This window comes from Pongo abelii, chromosome 13, assembly GCF_028885655.2.
Source record: "Pongo abelii isolate AG06213 chromosome 13, NHGRI_mPonAbe1-v2.0_pri, whole genome shotgun sequence".
Taxonomy (NCBI): Eukaryota; Metazoa; Chordata; class Mammalia; order Primates; family Hominidae; genus Pongo; species Pongo abelii.
Window position 1 is genome coordinate 79755572 of NC_071998.2, and position 27990 is coordinate 79783561.

Genomic DNA, 27990 nt, shown 5'->3' on the forward strand with positions numbered 1-27990 from the left:
GGGAGGCCAAGGCGGGTGGATCACCTGAGGTCAAGAGTTCGAGACCAGCCTGGCCAACATCGTGAAACCCCGTCTCTACTAAAAATATAAAAATTAGCTGGGCATGGTGGCACATGCCTGTAATTCCAGCTACTCGGGAGGCGGAGACAGGAGAATTGCTTGACCCTGGGAGGCGGAGGTTGTGGTGAGCCAAGATCACGCCACTTCACTCCAGCCTGGGCGACACAGCAATAGTTAGTCTCAAAAAAAAGAAAGAATATGTGTTTTTCTTGCTTTATAAGAGTTTCAAAATAATTTCTAGATATATGCCTTTACATAGTTATTACTCCATCTAGAATTTATTTTTATGCTGGTATAAACTAGTATTCAACTATAACGTTTTTCTCTACAGATGGCCTGGAGTCTTGGCATCATCTAATGAATTACCTAATCTGTAATCATTAAATTTAATATCACCCCTGTCCTGTGTGAAATTTCTATAGATGTGAGTCTGTTTATAGGCTGTTTTGTCCCTATAGCTTCTGTTCCTGGACTAATTCCACAGTATTCTAACAGTACAGCTTTGTAATATATCGTGCCATATATAGGGAAACATGCCCTCCTCTACTGCTATGGACTGAAGTGTGTTTCCCACCAAATTCATGTGGTGACAGAGCCTGTACTGGAGACAGGACCTTTAAAAAGGTGATTAAGGTTAAATAAGGTCATAAGGGTGGAGCCCTGATCCAAGAGAACTGGTGTCTTTATACAAGAGGAAGAGATACAGAGATCTCAGGTGCCATCTGGAAGGCAGGAGGAGAACCCACACTAGGAGCCAAATTGGCCGGCACCTTGATGTTGGACTTCCAGCCTCCAGAGTGTGAGAAAATACATTCTGCTGCTTAAGCCACCGTCTATGATATTAGTTATGGCAGCCTAAACTGATGATTGACCCATCTTATTACCATACCATTTTTCTAAATTATCTTTCCTGTTATTTGCCTTGTTCTTTTCCTTGTGAATTTTATATCTTTGTATTAGAATTGAATAGAAGTTTGATTGATTAGGGGAGAACTGATGCTGCTGTTTCTAGTTTGTAGTTTGATATTTCTTTAAGTTGTCTGTGCGCTTTTCTTTTTTTTTCTTTCCTTTTGGAGACGGAGTTTCGCTCTTGTTGCCCAGGCTGCAGTGCAGTGGCACGATATTGGCTCACTGCAGCCTCCGCCTCCCAGGTTCAAGTGATTCTCTGCCTCAGCCTCCTGAGTAGCTGGGATTACAGGCGCCTGCCACCACGCCTGGCTAATTTTTGTATTTTTAGTAGAGACAGGGTTCCACCATGTTGGTCAGGCTGGTCTCCTGACCTCAGGTGATCCACACGCCTCAGCCTCCCAAAGTGCTGGGATTGCAGGTGTGAGCCACCAGGCCCAGCCTCTGTGCCCTTTGCAATATAGTTTTATAATTTTCTCCATGACAACCCGGCACACCTTTCTTAAGTATGTTTCCAAGTGGTTCATTGATTCTGCTAATGATACTGATATCTTTCTCTCCCAAATTTTATTTTTAAATTGTGTGCTAGTGGTGGTTGAGAAAGGCATTACATTTTAAATATAAATCTTATACCCACAACTTTGTTGAACCTTTTCATTATTTTTTCCTGAAGTATCTTTTGGATTTTTTTCTATGGGGGAATTAAAGTTTTCTACAAATACTTTTTTCTGTTCCCACCTTTATGTATTCAATAAATGTATTCTATATTCCAGTGTACAACACGATGTTTTGATATATGTATACATTGTGAAATGGCTAAATCAAGTTAATGGACATATGTCTCACTTGACATACTCATCATTTTCTTGTAGTGAGAACACTTAAAATCTATTCTCTTTGGCAATTTTTTTTTTTTTTTTGAGACAGTGTCTCGCTTTTTCGCCCAGGCTGGAGTGCAGCAGTGCACAATCTTGGCTCACTGAAACCTCCGCCTCCTGGGTTCAAGCAATTCTTCTGCCTCAGTCTACCTAGGAGCTGGGATTACAGGCGTGCACCACCATGCCTGGCTAATTTTTTGTTTGTTTGTTTGTTTGTTTGTTTTTTAGTAGAGACAGGGTTTCATCATATTGGCCAGGCTGGTCTCGAACTCTTGATCCCAGGTGATCTGCCAATACATTGTTATTCACTATAGTCATGTTGTAAAACCGATCTCTTGACCTTAGTCCTCCTTCTAACTGAAATTTTGTATCCTTTGACCAACATCTCCCCAGTTCCACAGTCCCAGCCTCTGGTAACCACCACTGTGCTTTCTGGCAGAGGGCTTTTCCACACGAGGACATTCTTTGACTTCGTAGTGCATAGTAGCAGCCCACTGGCTGTCATCTTTCTGCAGCCATGAGTTTCTTTTCCCCAGTGACCCTGACTCTGTTTCAGTAGACTGACTCTTCCCCCGCCCCACCGTAATGATGTGCTTATGATATCTCTGGACCTTAACCAAACGAAGACAGAAGGAGAGAATCAGTGAGCTTAAAACAATAATCCACAGGTTCTCTGATTCTTTTACTCGACCAGTTTATCAATCAGTGACACCTCTTTTGGGCCACTTCTATAGAAAATGCACAACAGTTCGCATTCTTTCATTGTTGGTCAAGAGATGTGTCCTGTCTGGATAAATGGAGAGTTGAACAGCAAACAGTAGTATCGCCTTGGCTTAGCCCTGTGTGCAGCGTGACAGCAAGACCATGGTACTATGGATTCTTAGCCATGAACTCTGATGGTTGCTAACTCAGGCCTTCCACTCATGGCTCTTCCTTGGGTGCTGCCCTGGCCCGTCCACATGCGTGGGCGCTGTGGTGTTTGGGACTAAAGCTTGTGCATGTTGAGGGAGGTGGATATCCTTGAAGGTTAAAGGATTTACCACCATAAGACATTGCTTTCCCTTCTATCTCTGTTTAATTGGGGGCGAGGAGGGTGTGTATATGGAGAACAAAGCTTGAAGAAAAGGCGGTGCCTCCACAGATGGAGCTTCTGAGGCCCGAGTTATCCAAGCTGACTCAGCAGCAGTGTTGGTCGTGCTTGGAGATTAATGCTAGGCTGCCTGTCTCATATTTCATATGTGGGTTTTGTTTTTCCTGCTCTGCTGAAAAGTGGCACATTTAGATGAGTATAGGCCCATACACAGGTCCTGCTTCTAGGGGGAGGGAAGTGGTGGGGTGGGATGTGCTGCCTTCCTGAAGCCAGAGCACCAGAGCCCTTGGCTGGCGTGTGTTGCTGTCCTGGACCCACCCCATGGCCCACAGGTGTGTGCATGCATATTGTGCTACACACACACACACACACACACACACCTGCTCAAGGAAAGTGTGTTATTCTTTTGAATAATGAAAAGTTATGTTAATTATTGGCTTCTGGGAAATCACCTTCCTGGGGCCATGGCCCTGTTATTTTCTTATGGGAACAAGAATCAGTTAATTCTAAGACTTCAGCCGTTCTCCATCCAGATGCATGTGACCCGGGACTCCTTGTTTCCAAGTCTGACTTATCTCCCCAGCTCCAGCCCCATATGTTTCACCCACATAATGAGCCTCTGCAGGTGGATGATTGGAAGGCACCTCTCACCAAGCAGATGATTCGAAGGCACCTCTCGCCGAGTGTGTCTACACGGAATTCGGCCAGCTGCCAGCCCAAACTCCTTCTATTGCTATTTTGGGGGAGTTTTCATAAGTCTAGTTCAGAGTTTATCCTAATTACAGGAAAACAGCACTATAAAATTGAAAGTGCCAAGTAAGAAGCCGGAAATTAGAAATGATGTGAGCAAAAACCAAGCCAGGCCAGGCATGGTGGCTCAGGCCTGTAATCCCAGCACTTTGGGAGGCCAAGGCGGGCTGATCACTTGAAGTCAGGGGATGGAGACCAGCCTGGCCAACTTGGTGAAACCCTCTTTCTACTAAAAATACAAACATTAGCTAGGCGTGGTGGTGCATGCCTGTAATCCCAGGTACTAGGGAGGCTGATGCCTGAGAATTGCTTGAACCTGGGAGGTGGAGGTTGCAGTGAGCTGAGATCACACCACTGCACTCCAGCCTGGGCAACAGAGCGAGACTGCGTGTTTTAAAAAAGAAATAAATAAATAAACAAACAAAAAAAAACCAAGCCACCTTATTGCTGACAAACTCAGGCAAAAGGCTGACGTTTGGCATTTGATATTAAAGCCCTCAGACCACCAACCTAATCAAGTTCAACTTAATTCAGACAGAACTTGAAGGAGGGAAGCCAGTCTAATTTTTTTCTCAGTGACATCTTTTTATGGTAAGTTCTATTTTCTAGAAAATACAACTTTCCTTAAATCCCATTGTACAGAACTGGAATAAAAGCTAGAAACTGAATTTGTTTTAAGGTTATGTGATATGAGCAGTAGGTGACTAAATAGACAATCATCAGTAAGGTAATTCGAGAATAGATACACACAGCTAAATGCAGAGTATAGGCTGGGCGTGCTGGCTCAACGCCTGTAATCCCAACACTTTGGGAGGCCGAGGTGGGTGGATCACCTGAGGTCAGGAGTTCAATACCAGTCTGACCAACATGGTGAAACCCCATCTCTACTAAAAATACAAAAATTAGCCGGGTGTGGTGGCACACACCTGTAATCCCAGCTGCTTGGGGGTCTGAGGCAGAACTGCTTGAACTGGGGAGGTGGAGGTTGCAGTGAGCCGAGAGCGCGCTATTGCACTCCAGCCTAGGCAACAAGAGCAAAACTCCATCTCAAAAAAAAAAAAAAAAAAAAAAAAAAAAATAGGCTGGGCATGGTGGCTCATGCCTGTAATCCCAGCACTTTGGGAAGCCAAGGTGGGTGGATCATCTGAGGTCGGGAGTTTGAGACCAGCCTGACCAACATGGAGAAACCCCGTCTCTACTAAAAATACAAAATTAGTCCGGTATGGTGGCAGATGCCTGTGATCCCAGCTACTCGGGAGACTGAGGCAGGAGAATTGCTTGAACCCAGGAGATGGAGGTTGTAGTGAGCCGAGATCGCGCCACTGCATTCTAGCCTGGGCAAAAAGAGCAAGACTTCGTCTCAAAAAATATATATATAATATAATTAATAAATAATAAGTGAGACCATATGGTGACACAGGACATTTGCGTTTCAGCAATAATGAAAATGTGCACACTTGATGTGCACTCACACATGGAATGCTGCTTTAGGTTGTTTTGTTTCCACCCGAGCCCGTGGATTCCAGGGGCTAGCTCTTATGCCATATTATGCACAGTGAGAGCCTTTTACCAACTGACTTCAGGGTTTTTCAAGGATATAGTAACCTTCCAAGGGGGAAAATGTTTGGCTTACCTGGGAGGGACTAGCCACCTGAACAGTGTAGGGGAAAATAACATTTACTTCCCAGGGAACTGGCACCCTCAGAGCCATTGTCTTCTCTGCCTCTGGCCACCTTATGTGATCCTGGCCTTAGAGGTGGCCATTGCAAAAGCCAGTATTTCCAAGGTTCTGCTGACTTGGATTTTTATGATATCAAACATTGGTGTTGGGCATGTTCAGTTGGATCAAGTGGACGTTTTTGCCGCATCTAATATGTTATCAGTACAGTCAGATATTCAGAGTATTTCATTTTGGAAGCAGAGGGTAATAAATATACAGCGTCTAATTCTCAAGGAAATCATTTATTCAGTTAACAAATTTCAGCTTCAGCTGGGCGTGGTGGCTCACGCCTGTAATCCCAGCACTTTGGGAGGCTGAGGTGGGCTTATCACCTGAGGTCCGGAGTTTGAGACCAGCCTGGCCAACATATAATGAAACTCCATCTCTACTAAAAAATACAAAAATTAGCTGGGTGTGGTGGTGAATGCCTGTAGTCCCAGCTACTTGGGAAGCTGGGCAGGAGAATCAACCTCCAGGAGGTGGAGGTTGCAGTGAGCCAAGATCGTGATACTGTACGCCAGCCTGGGCGAGCGACAGAGCAATACTCTGTCTCTCAAAAAAAAAAAAAAAGTTAACAAATTTCTATGGAGGGTCAACTATGCGCCAGGTCCCGTTCAAGACGTTGAGGATACGACAATGAATGCAACAGATAAAAACTAAAAATTCCTGCCTTGTGCTGTTGACATTTTGTTTGGAGACTCTTATGTCTGGCCTCTTTCATTAAATGTAATGTCTGAAAGGTTTATTCTGGTTACATATACAGCACTTCATTCCTGTTTATTGATGAGAAGTATTCTGTTGTATGAATGTACTACAATATGTTTATTCACCTATTGATGAGCATTTGGGGGCAATTATAAATAAAGCCATGAACATTTGTGTTCACATATTTTTGTGAACATGTTTTCATTTCAGCATTGTGATTTTTGAAGTTTCAAGTGTGGAGGCCTTGGACATCTTTTGTTAGGTTTATTCCCAAGTATTTTAACCATTTTCAAATATAGAGTGCAGTGGCATTAAATTAACCCCAGTTGGTCCATGGGCCTCTTTAGTATTGTCTGTGTTTATTTTGCTGGATTCAGTTTGCTAATGTTTTGAGGAGGACGTTGCCCCTTTTGATGGTAGGCATTTTGGTCTGTAACGCTCTTGTAGTGTCCTTGTTAGATACTCTTGTGATGTCCTTATTGTATTTTTCTTTCTTTTCTTTTTCTTTTTTTTTTTGAGATGGAGTCTTACTCTGTTGCCCAGGCTGTAGTGCAATGGCATGATCTTGGCTCACGGCAACTTCCACCTTCCAGGTTCAAGTGATTGTCCTGCCTCAGCCTTCTGAGTAACTGGGATTACAGGCACGCATCACCACGCCCGGCTAATTTTGTATTTTTAGTAGAGATGACGTTTCACAATGTTGGCCAGGCTGGTCTCGAACTCCTGACCTCAAGTGATTCACCTGCCTCGGCCTCCCAAAATGCTGGGATTACAGATGTGAGCCACTGCACCCGGCCCTTATCATATTTTTCTGATGTCCTTGTTAGATATTTGTATCAGAGTTGTCAGTCTTTTTGTCTCTTTGCTTCAGTTTGGAAATCTCCTGTTGATCTGTCTTCAAGTTCATAGGTTTTTTTCTTCTGCTGTATCCACTCTGTTATACAGTCATGCATCATGTAACAATGGAGATATGTTGTGAGAAATGCATTAGTGATTTTCTCCTTGTAGGGACATCATAGAGTGTACTCACACAAACCTAGATGATTTCCCCTACTGCACACCTAGGCTATATGGTAGAGCCTGTTGCTCCTAGGCTACAGACTTGTACAGCATATGACTATACTGAATACTGTAGGCAACTGTAACATAATGGTATTTGTATATGTAAACACAGCAAAGGTAAAGTAAAAATATGGTATAAAAATTAAGAAATGGTACACTTACATCGGGCACTTACCATGAATGGAGCTTGCAGGACTGGAAGCTGTTGCTGGTGAGTCAGTGAGTAAGTGGTGAGCGAATGTGAAGGCCCAGGACGTTACACATTACTGTACACTACTGTAGACTGTGTAAACGCTATACATTTAGGCTACAGTGAGTTTATTAAAAGTTGAGTAATTGCACTACAGTGTTATGACAGCTCCGATGTCACTAGGCGATGAGGATTTTTCAGCTCCATTGTAATCTTAGGGGGCCACCATTGTGTATGTGGTCTGCTGTTAACCAAAAACATCATTATGTGGTGCATGGCTGCACCATCCAATGAATCTTTTATTGTAGACTCTTAGGTTTCAGTTCTAGGCTTCCTGTTTAGTTCTTCTTTTATAGTTTCCATCCCTCCTGAAATATCCCACATCTTCACTACACCTTCTTCTGTGTTTTCCACATCTATTACTTTAAAGCCCTGTGATACGGTTTGGCTGTGTACCCACCCAAATCTCAACTTGAATTGTATCTCCCAGAATCCCCACATGTTGCAGGAGGGATCTAGGGGGAGGTAATTGAATCACCCACATGTTGCAGGAGGGACCCAGGGGGAGGTAATTGAATCATGGGGGTCGGTCTTCCCTGTGCTGTTCTCGTCACAGTAAGTCTCACGAGGTCTGATGGGTTTATCAGGGGTTTCCACTTTTGTTTCTTCCTATTTTTCTCTTGCCGCTGCCATGTAAGAAGTGCCTTTTGCCTCCCACCATGATTCTGAGGCCTCCACAGCCATGTGGAACTGTAAGTCCAATTAAACTCCTTTTTGTTCACAGTCTCAGGTATGTCTTTTATCAGTGGTGTGAAAATGGCCTAATCCAACCTGCTCTGCTGATTCTTACATCTGGGTTATCTTTGTGTTTGTTTCTCTTGACCACGGGTTATATTTTCCTGTTTCTTTGCATGTCTGGCAATTTTAGTGTATAGTGGACATCACGGTTTGTACGCTAGGTTTTGCATTCAAAGTAAGGAGTACTGAGTTTTGATACAGCTGCACATTAGATTACTGTCAGAGCACCTAATGCTTAGGGAGTTTTCACTTTGTGAATGTGGCTGGTCTGCTCTGTCTCCTGGTGAGTCACAGATTGAGCTTCCTCTGCTTCACCTAGGCAGGCAGCCCATTTAGACAGTCAGCCTCTCTCATAATAAGATAAACAATTATGAGAATGGGTTACTACTTTGTAACAAAACAATTAGGGAAAAATGTTAACTTTCTATGCAATATGTAGCTACATTTGAATTTTGACATGGATTCCTTTTCAACCTTAAAAAACCCTTAGTTTCCTTTAAACCTCCTTCATTATTAATACCCATGAATTTTTATTCTCAGCACGTGTCATCTAGGGGTAGGCTGTGGAACCCCACCATCTTGCCAGTCTTGGTGGAGGAGCACCTGCTATCACAGTCTCCTGGCCCCTGCCTCTGTTTCTCCCCGATCTCCTACCCCTCTCCTGTTGCTTTTCTTACCCAGGGTTGTCATTATTTTATTATTATTATTATTATTATTATTATTATTATTATTTGAGACAGAGTCTCGCTCTGTTACCAGGCTGGAGTGCAGTGGCACAATCTCTGCTCACTGCAATCTCTGCCTCCCGGGTTCAAGCGATTCCCCTGCCTCAGCCTCCCGAGTAGCTGGGACTACAGGCATGCACCACCACACCAGCTAATTGTTTATATTTTAGTAGAGACGGAGTTTCATCATGTTGGCCAGGATGGTCTCGATCGCCTGACCTCATGATCCACCCACCTCGGCCTCCCAAAGTTCTGGGATTACAGGCGTGAGCCACCGCGCCCGGCCGAGTTGTCATTATTTAGCACCTTCTCTCCTCCTTGACAGTCACTTCTTGGTGCAGAAGTTTATTCTTCATCCATGTCCCGTCAGGCCTTGGATCAGTGCCTGGCAGCATGAGGGGCAGGGGATTTCCACACTTCATTTCTGAAACGTGGATGCTCCACCAGCTGGTGAGCATGTCTACTGCACTTACGTTGCTGAAGGAATTTTATAGCTGCCAAATTCCGTCTCAGTCCTTTCCTTGCTTTCCCAGGGATCCACTTAACAGACTTTCTCCAGCTCGGTTCCTCTTCCAAGGCCCCAAATGTGCCAGATAAAGATAAAATATAATTGTTTGAAAATAGAAAGCAACTCCCACTATTTTCTCAAACAATTAAAAAGCAAAGATGCCATTTTCCAAGCACTTCTATCTGGCTTTTTGGGGATATGTGTATATATATATATATATGTGTGTGTATATATATATATACGTATATATATATATGTGTATATATATATGTGTGTGTGTATATATATATATATGTGTGTGTATATATATATATATATATGTGTATATATATATATATATATTTTTCCCCCCCCGAGACAGAGTCTTGCTCTGTCGCCCAGGCTGGAGTGCAGTGGCATATTCTCGGCTCACTGCAACCTCTGCCTCCTGGGTTCACGCCATTCTCCTGCCTCAGCCTCCCGAGTAGCTGGGACTACAGGTGCCCACCACTACGCCTGGCTAATTTTGTTTTTGTATTTTTAGTAGAGATGGGGTTTCACCGTGTTAGCCAGGATGGTCTCGATCTTCTGACCTTGTGATCCTCCCGCCTTGGCCTCCCAAAGTGCTGGGATTACAGGTTTGAGCCACTGCGCCCAGCCTGAATATTGTCTATTCAGATTGAAAGCCCACTTCGGTGAGGGAAGTGTGAGCAGGGTGTGATGGCAGGAACACCCTCCACCCCAGCACCCCCTTGTCATCTTCCTTACATCCCTTGCTCTCTCCTTCCTGTGGGCACCTGACCAGTGGCCAGGGAGAAGCCTGCAACAGGGGGAACAACCTTCTGTTCCTTGACTCTTGCAAGGTAGAAAAGAAATTGCTCACACTTGTGGGGGCATCCCAAGGGACTGATCTGAATCTCATAGCTTAGGCATAGCCGACATTAATCTGATCAGGCATGTCTTAATGATTTTTCTAGCAGAGTGGACAAAACACCCTGAGCCCGCCTCCAGACAGGGACATGTCCAGCACATACCCGGGCAGAGGTGACTTCCATTTATGTTGGTAGTGTGGCCAGTGTCTAATCAGCAGTTAACTCCAGTGCAAAAAGAGTGAAAGCTGGACAGGCAGGCTCGCATTGTTAACACATGGGCTGCCTATTTAAACTACCTTTAAAGAACCCTTAATCCAAGGAAACAATGGCTGGTGAGCTGGAGTTAACACCAAAATCTCTTTATTGAATTATTTATAGCTCCAGGTTCTGTTCTTTGAGAAAAGGGTTTTCTGCAGAAGCTCGAGAAGGTCTTCACTATTGCAAGGGTTCAGCCTCTGCCTTAGCAAGAGAGTTCAGATAGGGATTTTAAATCCATTTGGTTAAACTGAACACATTCTTTTTTTTTTTTTTTTTTTAAATTTAAAGACAGGGTCTTGCTCTTGTTACCCAGGCTGGAGTCCAGTAGTTCGATCTTGGCTCACTGCAGCCTCTGTCTCCCAGTTCAAGTGATCCTCCCACTTCAGCCTTCTGAGTAGCTGAGACCACAGGCACATGCCACCACGCCCAGCTAGTTTTTGTATTTTTTGTAGAGATGGGGTTTCACCATGTTGCCCAGACTGGTCTCGATCTCCTGGGCTCAAGTGATTCACCAGCCTTGGCCTCCCAAAGTGCTGGGATTACAGGCACGAGCCACTGTGCCTGGCCTTAAATTGAACAGAATTCAGATTTCATTTGGGGATGGTCTACTCTAAATGGATGTAGAATGGAAAGCCGAGTGCTCTCAGGCTTATGGGGTAGGTTCCAGATTTTCTGGAAAACAAGCTACAGGCTTGAGGTGCTCATGCGAGGCTTGTCTGAGCATCTTCAGTCCCCTCTTCTGCCAGCAGCGGCAGCCCCCGATGTGTCTGCTGTGGCTCGTTGGCGTCACTGGACCTTTGGAGGGTCCTGAGCACCACTTTAAAATCCTCCAGGATACTTATCATGACGGCTTTCATTGGCTGAAGCCAGACCAACAGTTTCTGCAGAAAATAATTTAGCACAAACTCCAACCTGGGGACCTGGGAAAGGATTACACCATCTTCCCATCCATGCAGGCTGTCCCTGTGGGGACCGGGAGGAGCAGGAGGGAGAACAGCCTGCCCGTGTTTCTCCCTCTTCTGACCACCTGCGCCTGTGACATGCAGTCTGTGCTGTCCATGCAGCAGTGGCCAGGTCGCACTTCTGTGTAGAGTAGGCATGCATGTATGTCATTCTGTGAGTTCTTTGAGGCTTGGACTTCTTGGAGTCCCTACCATCACCTTTGAACATAGTAGAGAATACATTTGTGTATTGCTTTTCTCTTTTTCAAATATTTCTGCTGTTTACCTTCTGGATTGTCAACGTTATCATAAAAGCCTTGTTTGCAAACAAGGGAAGTTTGCAGGGGCATTGCCATAATGTCCCTGATGTATTAAATAGTTCAAGGGTAAGGTGAAACACGTGCCTGATATTCTGGGTGTGTGCACGTATACACAAACACGTACCCATCCCCGTGTACCCTTCATCTCAAGAACCATCCTCACCCTTAACCAGTCCTCCCATTCTTGTTCCATACTCCCTTAAAGATGTGGAATTTTTTGAAATTAATAGGCATTTTTTAGAACAGTTTTAGGTTTACAGAAAAATTGAACAGAAAATCCAGAGTCTTCCCGCCCTCCTTCTCATAGTTTCCCTTATTTTAATGTCTTGCATTCATATGATACATTTATTGCCACTGAGCCAATATTGATACATTATTATTAACTAAAATCAGTAGTTTACATTAGGGCTTATTCTTTATGTTTTACCTTCTATGGGTTTTGCCCAATGTATAGTGACGTGTGCTCACCATTACAGTATCATACAGAATATTTCACTGCCCTAAAACCCCAGTGTGTCTCTTGGAATCCATCCCTCCCTCCCTCATAACCGCTGGCATCCACTGACATTTCTCCATAATCAGTCTCTATAGTTTTGCTGTCCATGGTTTTGCACTTTCTAGAATGTCATATGATTGGAATCATACAGTATGTAGCCTTCAGATTGGCTTATTTCACCTAGTAATATGCATTTAAGTTTCCTCTCTGTCTTTTTGTGGCTTGATAGCTCATTTTTTTTTTTTTTTTAGCACTAAATAATACCAGTGTCTGGATGTACCACAGTTTGTTTATCCATTCACCTACAGAAAGACATCTTGTTGCTTCCAAGTTTTGACAATTATGAATAAAGCTGCCATAAACATTTATGTACAGGTTTTTGTGTGACTTATGTGTTTTACTTATTTGGATAAATACTAAGTAACAAAACTGCTGGATCGCAAGATGCTGGATCATAAAAGAAGTCATTGGCGGGATCTGGCACCTCCCAGAGCTCTAACAGACTTTGTGTGTTTTTTACCAGGGATGATTACCACGAGGATGGGTTCTGCCAGCCTTACCGGGGAATTGCCTGTGCACGCTTCATTGGCAACCGGACCATTTATGTGGACTCGCTCCAGATGCAGGGGGAGATTGAAAACCGAATCACAGGTAGGAGCTGCAGACCTTTCTCACAAGATGATAAGCATGCACACAGCCACCTGTCGCACAGATGGTGGCCACTGTGTTTCATCAGTTAATGGCATGGTCAGTGGGTGCCTCTTCATCTCATTTGTGGTAGAAACCAGAGATCTTTTTTAGAAGTAGTTGCAATTGCTAATATGATTTGCCCTAAAAATGTTCCTGGCCTGTATGTTTAAATTAGCAAGTGTGGGTTGCTTGGAATATACTTCTGCACTTTTAACTCAGCCAAACTGTGTGGGTCCAAAGCATTGTCCTCACTGCATCACCAGGGCCTCCTACCCCGGGCCTGCCACACTGGCGCAGATAGCCTCAGCACCCCCACACTCACTCTGCTTGACTTCTCATTCTGTACTTCCTGACTCTTCTATCCTCTCTGAGCCACGTTTGGTCCAAAGGCACCCAGGCCTGATTGCAGCTGTTTGGGGGAAAGAGTCGCGGGTCATCAGTGGTAGGGATGCTGCGGTGAACACACACTTTGTCAGTCCTGGGTTTCCAGGGAACAAAGCCACATCTTTGGGTACCTGATTCAGGGTCTGAGAAAGTTGCAGGTCAATTAGGAACTGCAGCTGCTCATCCTTGGTCTCATTAGGACTTAACTTCTCTGATTGGCTGTCCCATTTCCCAGCATACAACTCGAACACATTGATGAGGTCCGGGGTCCTTCTTGGGGAAAGGCCTTGGAAAGCAAGAAAATTAATTAGACAATTGTCCTACAGAGCCCTCCTCCTGCTGTCTCTACTCTCCCCACAAACACGTACACATCTTCTCTCCAGACCCCATTAGGAGCAAGACACATCCTGTGCAGATGGCAGGTGCCCCAGCATCTCAGTTTAGTTGGATCCTCTCCATGGGAGCGGGAGGCTCTGCTGCAGATTAGAATCAGTGGATGATCTCTGATGCCTGCACTCCTAGGAGAGTGTGGTGGGGCAAAGGGGATACAGGGCACTGACCTGGTAAGGGGTGACAATGAGGATCCAAGGCAGAAAGTCACCTCATGTCACTGACAAGCCCTTCTAAGTTCAGGTCACCCTCAAACTAGAGAGTCGAACATCACATTCACGGTCACAGAAGAGACTGCCTGGCCCATGTGCTGGTACAGAGACCTCTGAGGACAGGGTCAGGAGGTTTTGTGCAAAGTGAAAGAGCCATGATGAGACAGAGAGGAACCTGGAGATGCCATCCTGTGCCAGTGGGAGATGGTTTTGAAAATACGGCTACCTCTCACTGCAAAAGCTTTCTTTGCCATTAAAGTAGGACTTCTCAAAGGTTTTTACCGAAACACACAGTGGAAAATAGAGAATCTACTTTACGCCATGACTTAGTATACACATACATGTATTTCACTCAACTGACATAGGTTATAGGGAATAACTTTCACCCTTCCTAAAAGCGGTGCACTTGAATTTTTCTCTTCGGTTTTATTTCATTAAAGAAAAAAGTGGCTGGGCGCGGTGGTTCACGCCTGTAATCCTAGCACTTTGGGAGGCTGAGGCGGGCAAATCATGAGGTCAGGAGTTCAAGACCAGCCTGACCAACATGGTGAAACCCCATCTCTACTAAAAACACAAAAAATTAGCTGAGTGTGGTGGAGGGTGCCTGTAATCCCAGCTACTCGGGAGGCTGAGGCAGAAGAAGCACTTAAACCCAAGAGGTGGAAGTTGCAGATCACGCCACTGCACTCCAGTCCCAGTGACAGAGCGAGACTCTGTCTCAGAAAAACAAAAAAAAGTTAGAGCCCTTAGTAGGAACCATGCATTCTGACATCCTCTAGTCTGTTCTTAGTTCTTATCATCTTTTAAAATGCTAGCTGCAGACTCTCAGAATTAATTAGACACCCCACTAATTGGCAAGCACTGATCCAGGGCACAAGATTGTCCCTCAGTTATCTCTTCAGGAGTTGTTTAAGGAATCAGCTTGCATCCAAGCAGCCTGGTTTTATAGCAGCTTTTAGAGAAGAGTTGAGAATGAAGATTTGCTAGGTGGGTGGCTTTTCAAAAACAGTAAATTTGAAGTTGCTCTCAACAGACTTGTGGTTTTGAAATAAGCATAGTAATGACTGCGTTGTGTGCAGTATTGTGTTGGAAAGTGTTGTGTGACATTCAGGGTGTGGACAGATAACAGGATGTGAGTTGTTGGATCTCTTTGTGCCTAGAATTGCACTTTCAGAAATAAGCAGTACATTCTCAGGGTGAGGAGAAGGAAAAAGAGAAATCCTATAAAGATCAGCAGAGACATCGTATCAGTGGATTAGCCCAAGAGAAGTGACAGCTTTGGCATTCTTAGACAATCTTTCCCTGCCTGGAGGTCAAGGCCTACCTACATTTTTGACAGCTGTCCATATAATCCCAAATCTGTAATGATGAGATTGAACAGGGTTGAAGCCTCAGTTCTTCCTCCAAATCCAAGACATCCTGTACTGTAACTGCTTGCCCTCTCTGTTCCTCCATTTAAATATCGGCCACAGGAACCCGGAGGAGGGAAGGTGATGTGATGAGCACAGTAGTGCCTGTATACAATCAGGACAGTGTGGCTGCTCCCGCCCACTGACGCTGTCTTTTACCAGACCCCTGGGCCCATTCATGCTGAGGGCCACTTTATAGGCTCTCTGTGCACTCTCATTCCCCAGTATAGGCTCTGTGTGCACTCTCATTCCCCAGTGTGGGGTCTCAAATCACTCTTTAGGTATAGAAACAGGCCCGGAAAGGCGTGAGTGATACCACAAGTGATCACGCACAAAGCTGTTCCCACACAGCTGCCCATCCCGTTCCTGGGTGGGTTCCCCAGGGAATGACTGACAGTGGCACTGCCACCTGCTGGCCAAACCTGGCACAGCACGTACACGCCTTCCTTGCCTGGAGGTCAAGGCCAGCATTCTTGACAGCCCTCTGTATAATCACCAAATAATCGCCAAATCTGTAATGATGGGATTGAACTGCATTCATGGGTGGAGCTAGGGCTCCTCAGGGACTAAATGCCAGCTTCTGGGTTTTCTCCCACGCTGGAGGACACAGCCTCTGCTGGGTGTGCAGGCAAAGGGGCCTGTCTGCCTCCACTGTCCCCAAGCTCAATTGTTGTAAGCCAGCCTTTCACAGGTGAAAGTGGGGTAGTGAGCCCAGGGCAGGCTGATGCATTCCTTAGAGTCCTGCCTTGGCCAGCTTCTTCACCCTTACCAGTGTCCAGCCATGCACCCCAGGTGCAGCAGATCTCTCCCCAACACCCCCACTTTGTTCCCGAAATCACCCCATCTTCTCACCACCAAACTGTATCCTCTGACATCTTGCCCTTAAAAAACAAACCGCCCTACCAAAGGGGGCTCTGGATCTTCGGGTTTTTCTGCTCCCCCTTATCACAGAACCTTCCAGAGTTGTAACGCGGCTCTCCTCGCACTTTGCTGCTCCCACCCTCTTGGCTTTCCGCATTTTACCAACTGCCTCCTCCAGCTGCAGTTCACAGGGCTGAGCTGACTCCCTCTTCCGGGACAGCCTTCTCCCCAGACAGATCTGGGACATTGGGAAGCCTGGGGCTCGGTACCTCTTGGCCTGCACTCTCCACACATAGCGGGTCCTTAGGATCTGCTTTTGCATCTGAAGTCTGAACCCTCTTGTCCTGCAAGAAGCACCTAGTGGAGTGAGCTAGGGGGCCGAGTTTTCCTTCTTTCTTGTTCTGCTTCTGATGTTTCTAAGTGAGGCCCTGGGACCAGGGACTTTTCTGTGTCTGCTGCAAATCAGAGCAGGTGATGGGGAGGCTGGCCTGCTGGTGGGGAGCCTCTCCAGGGTGGTGTGCGGGGCTCGGGGTTGGGGAGTCTGGGGCGGGGCGGGGCATCAGGGGGCTGAGTGGGCAATCTGGGATGCCAGGCTGGGGGTGGGGACTGGATGAATGTCAGGGGCGCGAGGTGGGTCCACAGCTAACGCGAGTCTCGCGGGCTCTGCAGCGGCCTTCACCATGATCGGCACCTCTACGCACCTGTCGGACCAGTGCTCACAGTTCGCCATCCCATCCTTCTGCCACTTCGTGTTTCCTCTGTGCGACGCGCGCTCCCGGGCACCCAAGCCGCGTGAGCTGTGCCGCGACGAGTGCGAGGTGCTGGAGAGCGACCTGTGCCGCCAGGAGTACACCATCGCCCGCTCCAACCCGCTCATCCTCATGCGGCTTCAGCTGCCCAAGTGTGAGGCGCTGCCCATGCCCGAGAGCCCCGATGCTGCCAACTGCATGCGCATTGGCATCCCAGCCGAGAGGCTGGGCCGCTGTGAGTGCCCGAGGGCCCGGGGCGGGACCGGCGGGCGCAGGGAGTGTAGGGCCCTTGAAATGTGTATGGGGGTGCCGGTGAAGTCCAGGGAGCCGCATCTGTCCGGGCCCCGCAGAACCCCGTTAGCAGCCGAGGGCCCCACAGCCTAGGCCTCCATTCCAGCAGGGCAGCAGGCGGGGCCTCGGATCAGGGGTTTTAGAGCCATTCAGCCCCAGGCTCGCATCTGGGCTTGCACTGTGTCCAGCTGTGGGACTCAGGTGAAGTCCCTCCACCTGCTTGAACCTGGGATTTCCCTTCTCTGAAATGGGAGTGATCTCACTTCCTGTGGAAATGGCTGTTGCGGGCATGAGAGGAGACAGGGCCAGCTTCCTAACTTGCCGGACGGTCAGCACGCACTCGGGCGCCAGGGGAAAATGCAGACTCTCAACTCCTGCCCCAACCTCCTGAAACCTGGAGGATCAGTCCCCAGAAACCTGTAGGATCCTTAGCCTTGGACGAATGTGAGGCCCACGGAGATGGCTCCGTGAGCCATCACGGAGAATGTGAGGCTGCAGGACCGGCCTGGGGTGGGGGCACCTGAGAAGAACCTGTGATGATCAGGCATCACTAGGGAAGGAAATACAGGGAAGCACCCTGCACCTTTCTACAGGTCCCTGCATCATGGGGCCTAAGAGATGAGCGTGGGGGAGGGGGACAGTTCTGAGCCCGGGGCCTGGGTGTGGCCTGTTTGGGGTCTGCACAGGAGGAAGAGCATGCTCCCTACTGCCCCTCTTGCTGGCAGCAGAGCAGCCCCTGCCCTCTAGAGGCTTAGTAAACCCCAAGTTGTGAGCCCCAGCAGGGTGGCCATGGCCAGTCAGGATGGCAGACACAGGACAGGGAGCGCTGCTTATGTCCCCGGGGAAAACATTAGCTGACATCACTGCATCCATACGGGTTGTTGCCTCCCTGAGGAGTGAGACCCAGGGAACGGGCCACCTCCGCCACAGCTCCAGGGCTGTATTTAGCATCGTTGGCTAATCTGGGGGTCCAGGAATGGCCAAGATTCCTTACCAGGACAGCCAGGGCCTGGTCCCTGGGCCCGTTGCCTGCATTCAGACCCTCATTGTGACTCTGGGCAAGTTGCTGAGCTCTCATATCCTTATATTCCGTGGGGATGACACCAGTACTGACCTGTGGGGCTGAAATGAAGGTCAAATGAGGCAATATTTAGGAAGGTGGTTTTTTTGTTTGTTTTGTTTTTTTGAGACAGAGTCTCACTCTGTCACCCAGGCTGGAGTGCAGTGGCATAATCTCAGCTCACTGCAACCTCCACCTCTCAAGTTCAAGCGATTCCCCTGCCTCAGCCTCCTGAGTAGCTGGGATTACAGGCGTGCGTTACCACACCTGGCTAATTTTTGTATTTTTAGCAGAGACGGAGTATCACCATGTTGGCCAGGCTGGTCTTGAACTCCTGACCTCAAGTGATCCACCCGCCTTGTTATCCACCGTGCCCCAGCCAGGAGGGTTTAGAGCAGTGCCCCACACATGGTAAACACTATAGAAATGTTCACCAAATGCACACCCCAACCCCAGGGTTCCTCCATGGAGGTGGTGTGGACTGCACTGTTCTCACCCATGGCTGAGCAGGGTGTCCTGAGATGGAGGGGCCAGGCCCTTCTTGCCTGCACAGTTGGCTTTCTTCCTAGAGCAAGTTGATCCTGAGGCTGGGGAGACATCCCCATTCTGGTGGGGTGGTGGTGTGCATGTGCCTCGTGGGTCCCAAGAGATGGTTTTGGGGCTGTGGAATAACTTCAGACAAGTTTCCTTCCCCATATATGTCCCTGATGTGCCCTGCATTTAATTTGTGGGCTTGGGACTTCATTAAGCCTTTACTTTTAATGCCTCTTTTCTGGTAAGTTATGTAAAATCCTTGGATCTTTCGGAAATTCTAGTTTGGGCATGTGTAGGCAGAATGGTTTTGTTGTACCCCGGAGGTTTTCCTAACGTGTTTTCCTTGTTCAGACCATCAGTGCTATAACGGCTCAGGCATGGATTACAGAGGAACGGCAAGCACCACCAAGTCAGGCCACCAGTGCCAGCCGTGGGCCCTGCAGCACCCCCACAGCCACCACCTGTCCAGCACAGACTTCCCTGAGCTTGGAGGGGGGCACGCCTACTGCCGGAACCCCGGAGGCCAGATGGAGGGCCCCTGGTGCTTTACGCAGAATAAAAACGTACGCATGGAACTGTGTGACGTACCCTCGTGTAGTATGTATTCTCTCTCTCTTTTTTTAATGTGTTGATTGTTGAGTGAACCTTGTGATGAGGGTGTTCTGTCCTGACCTGGGTTGGGGTGTGCCTCTGTACAGTGGTGTCCAGAGACCCCTGATCTTACCACAGTGACCATTTTAAATAAAGCTGTTGGGCCAAGCGCAGTGGCTGATGCCTGTAATCCCAGCACTTTGGGAGGCCGAGGTGGGCAGATCACTTGAGGTCAGGAGTTCAAGACCAGCCTGGTCAACATGGTGAAACCCCATAAAAATACAAAAATTAGCCGGGTGCGGTGGCACATGCCTATAATCCCAGCTACTCAAGAGACTGAGGCAGGAGAATCACTTGAGCCCAGAAAGTGGAGGTTGCAGTGAGCCAAGATTGTGACACTGCACTCCAGCATGGGCAACAGAGTGAGACCCTGTCTCAAAAATAAATAAATAAATAAATAAATAAATAACGCAAGTTATTGGTTGATATGAAAGTAACGTGACCATTACAAGACATTTTAAAATACAGAAAAGTCTGAAGAGTAATGTGCAGATCACCTCTAATGTTACCACCCAGTAGTGACTTGTTTGCATTTTGGCCCACCGCCTTCCATCAGCCCTTTTCCCAGGTATGGATGGTCCTGGGATATTCACTTTGATATTTTGTTTCTCCATTAACATTATCTCCGAGTGTGGTGGCTCACAACCTGTAATCCCAGTACTTTGGGAGGCCAAGACGGGTGGATCTCTTGAACCCAGGAGTTTGAAGCCAGCCTGAGCAACATGGCAAAAACCTGTCTCTACAAAAAATACAAAAATTGCCCAGGCGTAGCGGCACGCCTACTTGGGTGGTGGAGGTGGGAGAGTTGCTTGAGCCCAGTAGTTCAAGGCTGCAGTGAGCCATGATGGTGCCACTACACTCCAGTCTGGGCAACAAAACAAGACCTTTTCTCAAAAACAAAAAACAAGAAAAAACACCATTATTGCTGCTCAGTATTTCCTAATATTCGTAAAAATATTTCCCTTCCACCCACCAGCTTTTGAGCTTTTCACTGCTTCTCAGATTTTACACTTAGGTTTGGTGGAGTGAGGCGAAAATAGAATTCATTGCTTGTCCTCATTCCTTGCAAGTGTGTCTGTAATGTCATGAATATGGAAGCGCACGTAGTTGATGGTTGACAGCTTCGACAGTTCTCATCTCTGTCTTAGTCATGCCCGGTTCACCAGTTCCAGGCAGCAGGATAACCGAGGCTGGGCTGGGAGCTGGAAGCAGCAATTGGTGAACGAGTGGGCACCCGCGGATAGAGAGCAGCTGGTGAAGCAAGGCTGGGCTCACCATGCACCTGGAGATCTCCTCCTGGGGCGCAGGCCCGCGTGTCTCTACCCCGAAGTGCAGGAAGTAAACACTGGCACTAATGACCTTCCTGATGTGTGATTCAGCAGCTCCAGATTTGGCATTGCCTCTGGCTCAGCAGATCAGACACAAATCTTCAAGAATGTGTTCATTATGGGAGAACAAATTTTAAGAGTGAAATTATCAGTCATTCAAATTGCGGTCTAGGCACTCTGGAGCACTCCAGACCTTAAAGGTTTCCTGCAACGAAGGATGGCCCTGTGCCCTGTAAGGAACAAAAGCAGGTTGAAGGACAGAGCTGTGTTAGAGGTGCTTTTTTGCTCATTGTTTTGGTTCTGGCAAAAAGAAAATGAGTGGGAGTTTGTGTGTGAGCACACACAGGCTCCTGACTTTTACGAGGTTTTGGAAAGATGAATATCAAACTTTTAGTAGTGATTTCCCCAGACCTATAAAAGTGTTCAAATATAAGACTTTTTTTTTTTTACAGTGAGTGGGAATTACTTTTGTAATTAAAAATAAAACATGAAAAAAATGTATGATTTTGGACCAGTCAATTCTTAGAATCTTGTATTGCAGGTTTGTACTTACAGGGCATAAATGGAAGGATATTTATTGCAGAATCACTTGTGAGAGCTAAACACAAAACAGACTGTTTATCAGTAGGGCTGGCTGGGGCAGTTGGAGACGCCTGTGCTGTGGAGTGGCATGCAGCTGTGGGAGAACACACACGTCTATCTGCTCCAACATGAGCTGCTGTCCAAGAGATTTTATTCTACCAAAAAACCAGGAGCAGGAAAATATGGATGACACGATTCTATTTAAAATCAAGTTCATTTAGGCCGGGTGTGGTGGCTCACGCCTGTAATCCCAGCACTTTGGGAGGCCAAGGCAGGCGGATCACCTGAGGTCAGGAGTTCAAGACCAGGCTGGCCAACAGTGCAAAACTCTGTCTCTACTAAACATACAAAAATTAGCCAGGCATGGTGGTGGGCGCCTGTAATCCCAGCTAGTTGGGAGGCTGAGGCAGGAGAATCACTTGAACCCGGGGGGCAGAGGTTGCAGTGAACTGAGATCCCACCACTGCCCTCCAGCCTAGGAGATAGAGCAAGACTCCGTCTCAAAAATAAATAAATAAGCACTCTGTCTCAAAAATAAATAAAATAAAGTTCGTTCAACATTCGAATTAAGAAAACCATATAAAACTACTGTGTCTATATTTCAGAATAGTTGAATATCGGTTGTGCCATGTGGTTCAACCTAAAATATACATAAAGTTAGGAGAACACAAAACTTAACCATTTATAGCCTTTGGGAAGAGGACTGTTAGAAATATTATCTTTTGAAAGGCCACATTTCTGTAATACTACAGTTTTTCCCAGTAAGCACGAGTCATGTCGGTAATGTTAAGTAGATAATAAAAGCAGGTGATGGTGTCAGTGTGAGCTCACACCTCTGGTCTTGGCGTAAGAGTGGCCTGGACTCTCCTGCTAACCTTAATAATGAAAAATGAACCAAACCCTAGTAAGAAAGAATGAATCGGCATCCCCAGTGCCCCGAAGATTTCTGGGACACCTGCCTCGGAACCCTTTCAGAGGGGAAGCTGCTAGGTGAGGCCAGAAGAAAGTTTTGTTTGTGGTTTTACTTGATTTCATCTTATTTGGGGGAGCAGGGGTGGGGCAAGGCTGGGTTTGGGACAAGGTGCTTTTTTCCTAAGATGGCAATAGCATGTTCACTTTTAGAACCGAGTTAGCTCTTTTAGGCCTCACACTGACCAGAAATCACTTGTTTGCTTCCAGATGAGAAGCGCTTTGCCCCCTGGCCATGGGGCCCTCTAAGTCTGATATAGTTATTTGCAAGGTTAAGGAGAAAACAGAAGACCGTGGTTTTCCGGGGATGTGGGAAAGTGGCTCTCTAGAGAACTCACCTTCCACCAGGCTTAGGGTCAGCGTCCGGAAACGGCACCACTTTGTCTTACATTCAATTGCTTTGACGTGTGGGGTGCTTGGGGGCCACGCAGCCTGGGAGGAGCCAGCCCTGCCGGGAGGCCTGCTCAAACTCTGAGGTCACCTCAGCCTGCCTGGTGTGCCCCCTGTACCTTTCTGTAAATCCTGTAGAGGGAGACAAAGAGTTACTTTTCCCTGTGATTAAAAAAAAAATGCAGGGAAGGTAGCTGGTGGCCTTGACTCTTGGTACACCGTGCTTTCCAAGAATTCTTGTGCTCCTGTTGCATATTGTATTGGGTCAAGAGCATGGACTACTGGTGCTCTTTTAAATCTAGTGCATGTTTAATTATTATCCTAAAAGAATCTGTCATCATTAGATAAAAATGTGAAGAAAACATTAAAATGTTGAATGAGGAAAAGGATCGTGTCTAATCCCAGTACCAAGTTTCACGCACCTTGGACAAGGGTCTCCAGTGAATTTCATGAACTTGTCAGTAGCTGGGGAGACCTTGATAAAAGTGAAATTGGGCAGAGCACCTATCTCCAATGGTATTCAAACATCAGGAACAGAAAGCGGATGTGGTCGTTATTAATATTAAGATCATTAGAATTCATTTACTTTTTACGCTGCGTATTCCCGCTTGTTTCCAGGTTGGGCAGTTTTGGGTTTTGTTTCCCCAGGATGCAGCCGGGTGTGCATTTTTTGGTGCATCACGTTTTTTAAGGTGTGGTGTGCCCTTTTACCCCGTTGTGTAACTTAGGTGATGACACATGTGCACATGAATATTTTGGCTGGAGGTGGAGAGTGGGTTGGTAGAGAACTTAGAGTTGAAAAGGGATGTTTTCTGAAAAATCACGAAAGCCTTATTGTTCACAGGTCCCCGAGACAGCAGCAAGATGGGGATTCTGTACATCTTGGTCCCCAGCATCGCAATTCCACTGGTCATCGCTTGCCTTTTCTTCTTGGTTTGCATGTGCCGGAATAAGCAGAAGGCATCTGCGTCCACACCGCAGCGGCGACAGCTGATGGCCTCGCCCAGCCAAGACATGGAAATGCCCCTCATTAACCAGCACAAACAGGTCTCCGTGCTTACATTTTCTACCCGGGTGGCTCTTCCAGGTTTAATCCTCAGGGGTTGTTTCCCCCAACATTAAATGTCTTAATTTACTTGATACATAACACATAATTATTTTAAACTCTGCTTCATTTTGCCATTTTTTTTTCTGTAAACTAGATCAGGACATGTGTGCTTTAGAAAATAAATGGCAGGCGTGTTGGGAATTCACTGCCCAGAGTCCATGGGCCTCCCTCTGCCTGGACCATGCTGCCCCTGTGGGCCCCAACGAGTGTCCTCACTGTCCAGGTGCCTCAGCTCTGCCCAGAAGACACACAAGAACAAGAGGGCTCCAATGCCCCCCATAATTTTTCTTGACACTTTTGGGTTGGGTTGGTTTTTGCTTTGTTTTGTTTACAGGGAAGGATAGAAGAATAGTTCTTAAATGGGAGTAGGCGGACAGGCTACCACTAAAAGGCCACCCCTCATCCCAGAGCAGCCTTAGATGGGGGTAGGGCACTGAAATACAACAGATGAGAACATGTGCTGCAGCCTCTCCAGGGTGTGTTGTAAAAGGGCGTTTACACTCATTGCAAGCCGTAGGTAACATCATTCTCAGCCAGCTTTGCAGGGGCTCTTCAAGGTGGCCAGGAGGGAGCTGATGCACTTGGCTGTTCAGCCCCAGAGTTGGTGAGGGTTTGCTATGGGCAGGGGCTGGCCAGCGAGGAGGGCACAGAGCCCCGGGGCTTGCACGGAGGCCCAGGAACCTCCGGGGAGGATGAGGGCTGGCCACACAGGAAGAGCTGGTGTCATAGAGGCCGAGAGAGATGCAGGGTTCTCAGGGCTCCTGTCACTTGTGGGATACTCTTTCCAGGAACATGTTTAACGGAGACCCTAGTCAAGAGGCCCATGGACAGGCCCATTGAGGGAACCTCTGTAGAACAACTGGCCTGGACTCTTATAAGTAACAAAATTGCCAAGACAAAAATGTCTCTGTGGGGTCCATGAGAAAAAGACATCGCATCTCACATGATGTGTCGGCACACATGGGGGTTGGAGGGGACCTGGCAGGGTATGTCCGGGGCAGCCCTGGGGCAGCTGGTGCCTGGGCCTGGCTGTAGGGTGTGTGTGTGTCCACACATGCACAAGTGGGAAGGAAGTCGGCAGTGTGTCCCAGCTGGATTTTGGAGGGACCTTATTTGTAGCCTGGTTGGGATCTGTGGAAGATTGCAGACGGGAAGCAACCTTGGCATCAGAGCCGTATTTAAGGTTAACCAGCGAGCTGTGGGTGGGCAGGCCAAGGCTGGGTGGGCAAAACCAGCGGGTCTTCTGCAAGGCCCCCCTATTCGTGGCTGCACAGGGACTCCACTCCTCCCGGCTGCTCTGCACCTTCCTCCAGGGCTGTGGTGAGAGTGATGTTTCACGTGGGGCTTTTCTTCTTGACAGGCCAAACTCAAAGAGATCAGCCTGTCTGCGGTGAGGTTCATGGAGGAGCTGGGAGAGGACCGGTTTGGGAAAGTCTACAAAGGCCACCTGTTCGGCCCTGCCCCGGGGGAGCAGACCCAGGCTGTGGCCATCAAAACGCTGAAGGACAAAGCAGAGGGGCCCCTGCGGGAGGAGTTCCGGCACGAGGCTATGCTGCGAGCACGGCTGCAACACCCCAACATCGTCTGCCTGCTGGGCATGGTGACCAAGGACCAGCCCCTGAGCATGATTTTCAGCTACTGTTCACACGGCGACCTCCACGAATTCCTGGTCATGCGCTCGCCGCATTCGGACGTGGGCAGCACCGACGATGACCGCACGGTGAAGTCCGCCCTGGAGCCCCCCGACTTCGTGCACCTCGTGGCACAGATCGCGGCGGGGATGGAGTATCTATCCAGCCACCACGTGGTTCACAAGGATCTGGCCACCCGCAACGTGCTAGTGTACGACAAGCTGAACGTGAAGATCTCAGACTTGGGCCTCTTCCGAGAGGTGTATGCCGCCGATTACTACAAGCTGCTGGGGAACTCGCTGCTGCCCATCCGCTGGATGGCCCCGGAGGCCATCATGTACGGCAAGTTCTCCATTGACTCGGACATCTGGTCCTACGGTGTGGTCCTGTGGGAGGTCTTTAGCTATGGCCTGCAGCCCTACTGCGGGTACTCCAACCAGGACGTGGTGGAGATGATCCGGAACCGGCAGGTGCTGCCTTGCCCCGATGACTGTCCTGCCTGGGTGTACGCCCTCATGATCGAGTGCTGGAACGAGTTCCCCAGCCGGCGGCCCCGCTTCAAGGACATCCACAGCCGGCTCCGAGCCTGGGGCAACCTTTCCAACTACAACAGCTCGGCGCAGACCTCGGGGGCCAGCAACACCACGCAGACCAGCTCCCTGAGCACCAGCCCAGTGAGCAATGTGAGCAACGCCCGCTACGTGGGGCCCAAGCAGAAGGCCCCGCCCTTCCCACAGCCCCAGTTCATCCCCATGAAGGGCCAGATCAGACCCCTGGTGCCCCCGCCGCAGCTCTACATCCCCGTCAACGGCTACCAGCCGGTGCCGGCCTATGGGGCCTACCTGCCCAACTTCTACCCTGTGCAGATCCCAATGCAGATGGCCCCACAGCAGGTGCCTCCTCAGATGGTCCCCAAGCCCAGCTCACACCACAGTGGCAGTGGCTCCACCAGCACAGGCTATGTCACCACGGCCCCTTCCAACACATCCGTGGCAGACAGGGCAGCCCTGCTCTCAGAGGGCACCGATGACACACACAACGCCCCAGAAGACGGGGCCCAGAGCCCCGTGCAGGAAGCAGAGGAGGAGGAGGAAGGCTCTGTCCCAGAGACTGAGCTGCTGGGGGACTGTGACACTCTGCAGGTGGACGAGGCCCAAGTCCAGCTGGAAGCTTGAGTGGCACCAGGGCCCGGGGTTCGGGGATGGAAGCCCTGCCGAGACCCCACAGGTACCTCAGTCGCCTTTGAGAAGACACCATACCCAGCAATCACAAGAGCCCGCCGGCCAGTGGGCTTGTTTGCAGACTGGGTGAGGTGGAGCCCTGCTCCTCTCTGTCCTCTGACACAGAGAGCTGCCCTGCCTAGGAGCACCCGAGCCAGGCAGGGGGCCTGGCAGCACGGCATCCTGGGGAGCAGGACACATGGTCATCCCCTGGGCTATCTACATTGATTCTGGTGGTAGACTAGTAGTGAGCAGCAAATGCCTTTCAAGAAAATAGGTGGCAGCTTCACTCCGTGTCATACATGGAGTGAATATTTTAAAACGTTGGGAATAAGGGCCTGCAAAAGGCAGCAAGGAGGCACCTAAGGTCTTGAGGTTCCTGACAGCCGATCTGGTCTGTTGGTTTGAGGATGAAGGGGCTCCATTTCTGCTGCCTCCCTGCCGAGAATATTCTCCCTTTAGCAGCCAAAGATTTGCTGGAACGGAGGCTGCCCTCTGCTGCCTGTTGGGGTTGGAAGACAAGGGGCTCCTGAAATGGGAGTTCCTGAGATAAAACAAAATGTGTGCCTTCAAAGAAACTGACAGCTTTGTATTTGGTGAAATGGTTTTAATTATACTGCATGTGTATTTTGCCCACTTTTTGGAAATTCAAGGGAAAGTGTTTCTTGGGTTTGGAATGTTCAGAGGAAGCAATATTGTACAGAACACGGTATTGTTATTTTTGTTAAGAATCATGTACAGACCTTAAATGTAATTTATATGTTTTTAATATGCCATTTCCATTGAAGTATTTTGGTCTTAAGATAATGACTTTAGTAATTTAACTGTTTATGTTACCCACGTTGGGATCCAGTTGGTCTTGGTTTGCTTGTCTCTGTACCACCTGCACATGAGGTCCATTCATTTTAGAGCCCCTGTTACACACAGACCCACAGGCAGCCGTCTGTGCCCCGCACGCATTGTTGGTCCTATTTGTAAATCCCACACCCGGTGTATCCAATAAAGTGAAACAAAGCATGTGGTTGGCTCTCTTGCAGGCTGTAAGGATGCGAGGCAGCGGGAGGCAGTGCTGGATGACGGAGATGCTGAATGGTGATGATTTGGGCTGAGCCCTTTCTGTGGGTTTGGGAGGTTTGCCCTGAGCCAGGAGCCCCATGCTAATGGGGATATCCCTTGGCAGATAAATGATGGAACTAGCTCCGTGGCTTCTCTCTGTTAAGGTCTCCAATGCAGATTAGTTAATTGCAGATGGTGTGAAGATGGTCTTTGGTTT

At 48.1% G+C, this 27990-nt stretch overlaps 1 protein-coding gene across 5 annotated transcripts in view; it reads left to right on the forward strand.

Annotated features, from left to right (window-relative positions):
• The window catches only part of ROR2 (receptor tyrosine kinase like orphan receptor 2), a 222218-nt gene extending 194484 nt beyond the window's left edge, over nucleotides 1-27734 (forward strand). For 4 of the 5 annotated variants that reach the window (XM_024252698.3, XM_063714274.1, XM_054520167.2 and 1 more), the window contains 5 exons: nucleotides 12782-12909; nucleotides 16874-17188; nucleotides 19190-19435; nucleotides 23603-23805; nucleotides 25227-27734. In XM_024252698.3, coding sequence (XP_024108466.1) covers nucleotides 12782-12909; nucleotides 16874-17188; nucleotides 19190-19435; nucleotides 23603-23805; nucleotides 25227-26672 — 2338 coding nt within the window. In that variant the 3' untranslated portion in view covers nucleotides 26673-27734. The remainder of the gene's footprint in view (nucleotides 1-12781; nucleotides 12910-16873; nucleotides 17189-19189; nucleotides 19436-23602; nucleotides 23806-25226) is intronic. The other variant, XR_002916289.3, reaches the window with a different exon arrangement.
• The last annotated feature ends 256 nt before the right edge of the window (nucleotides 27735-27990 follow it).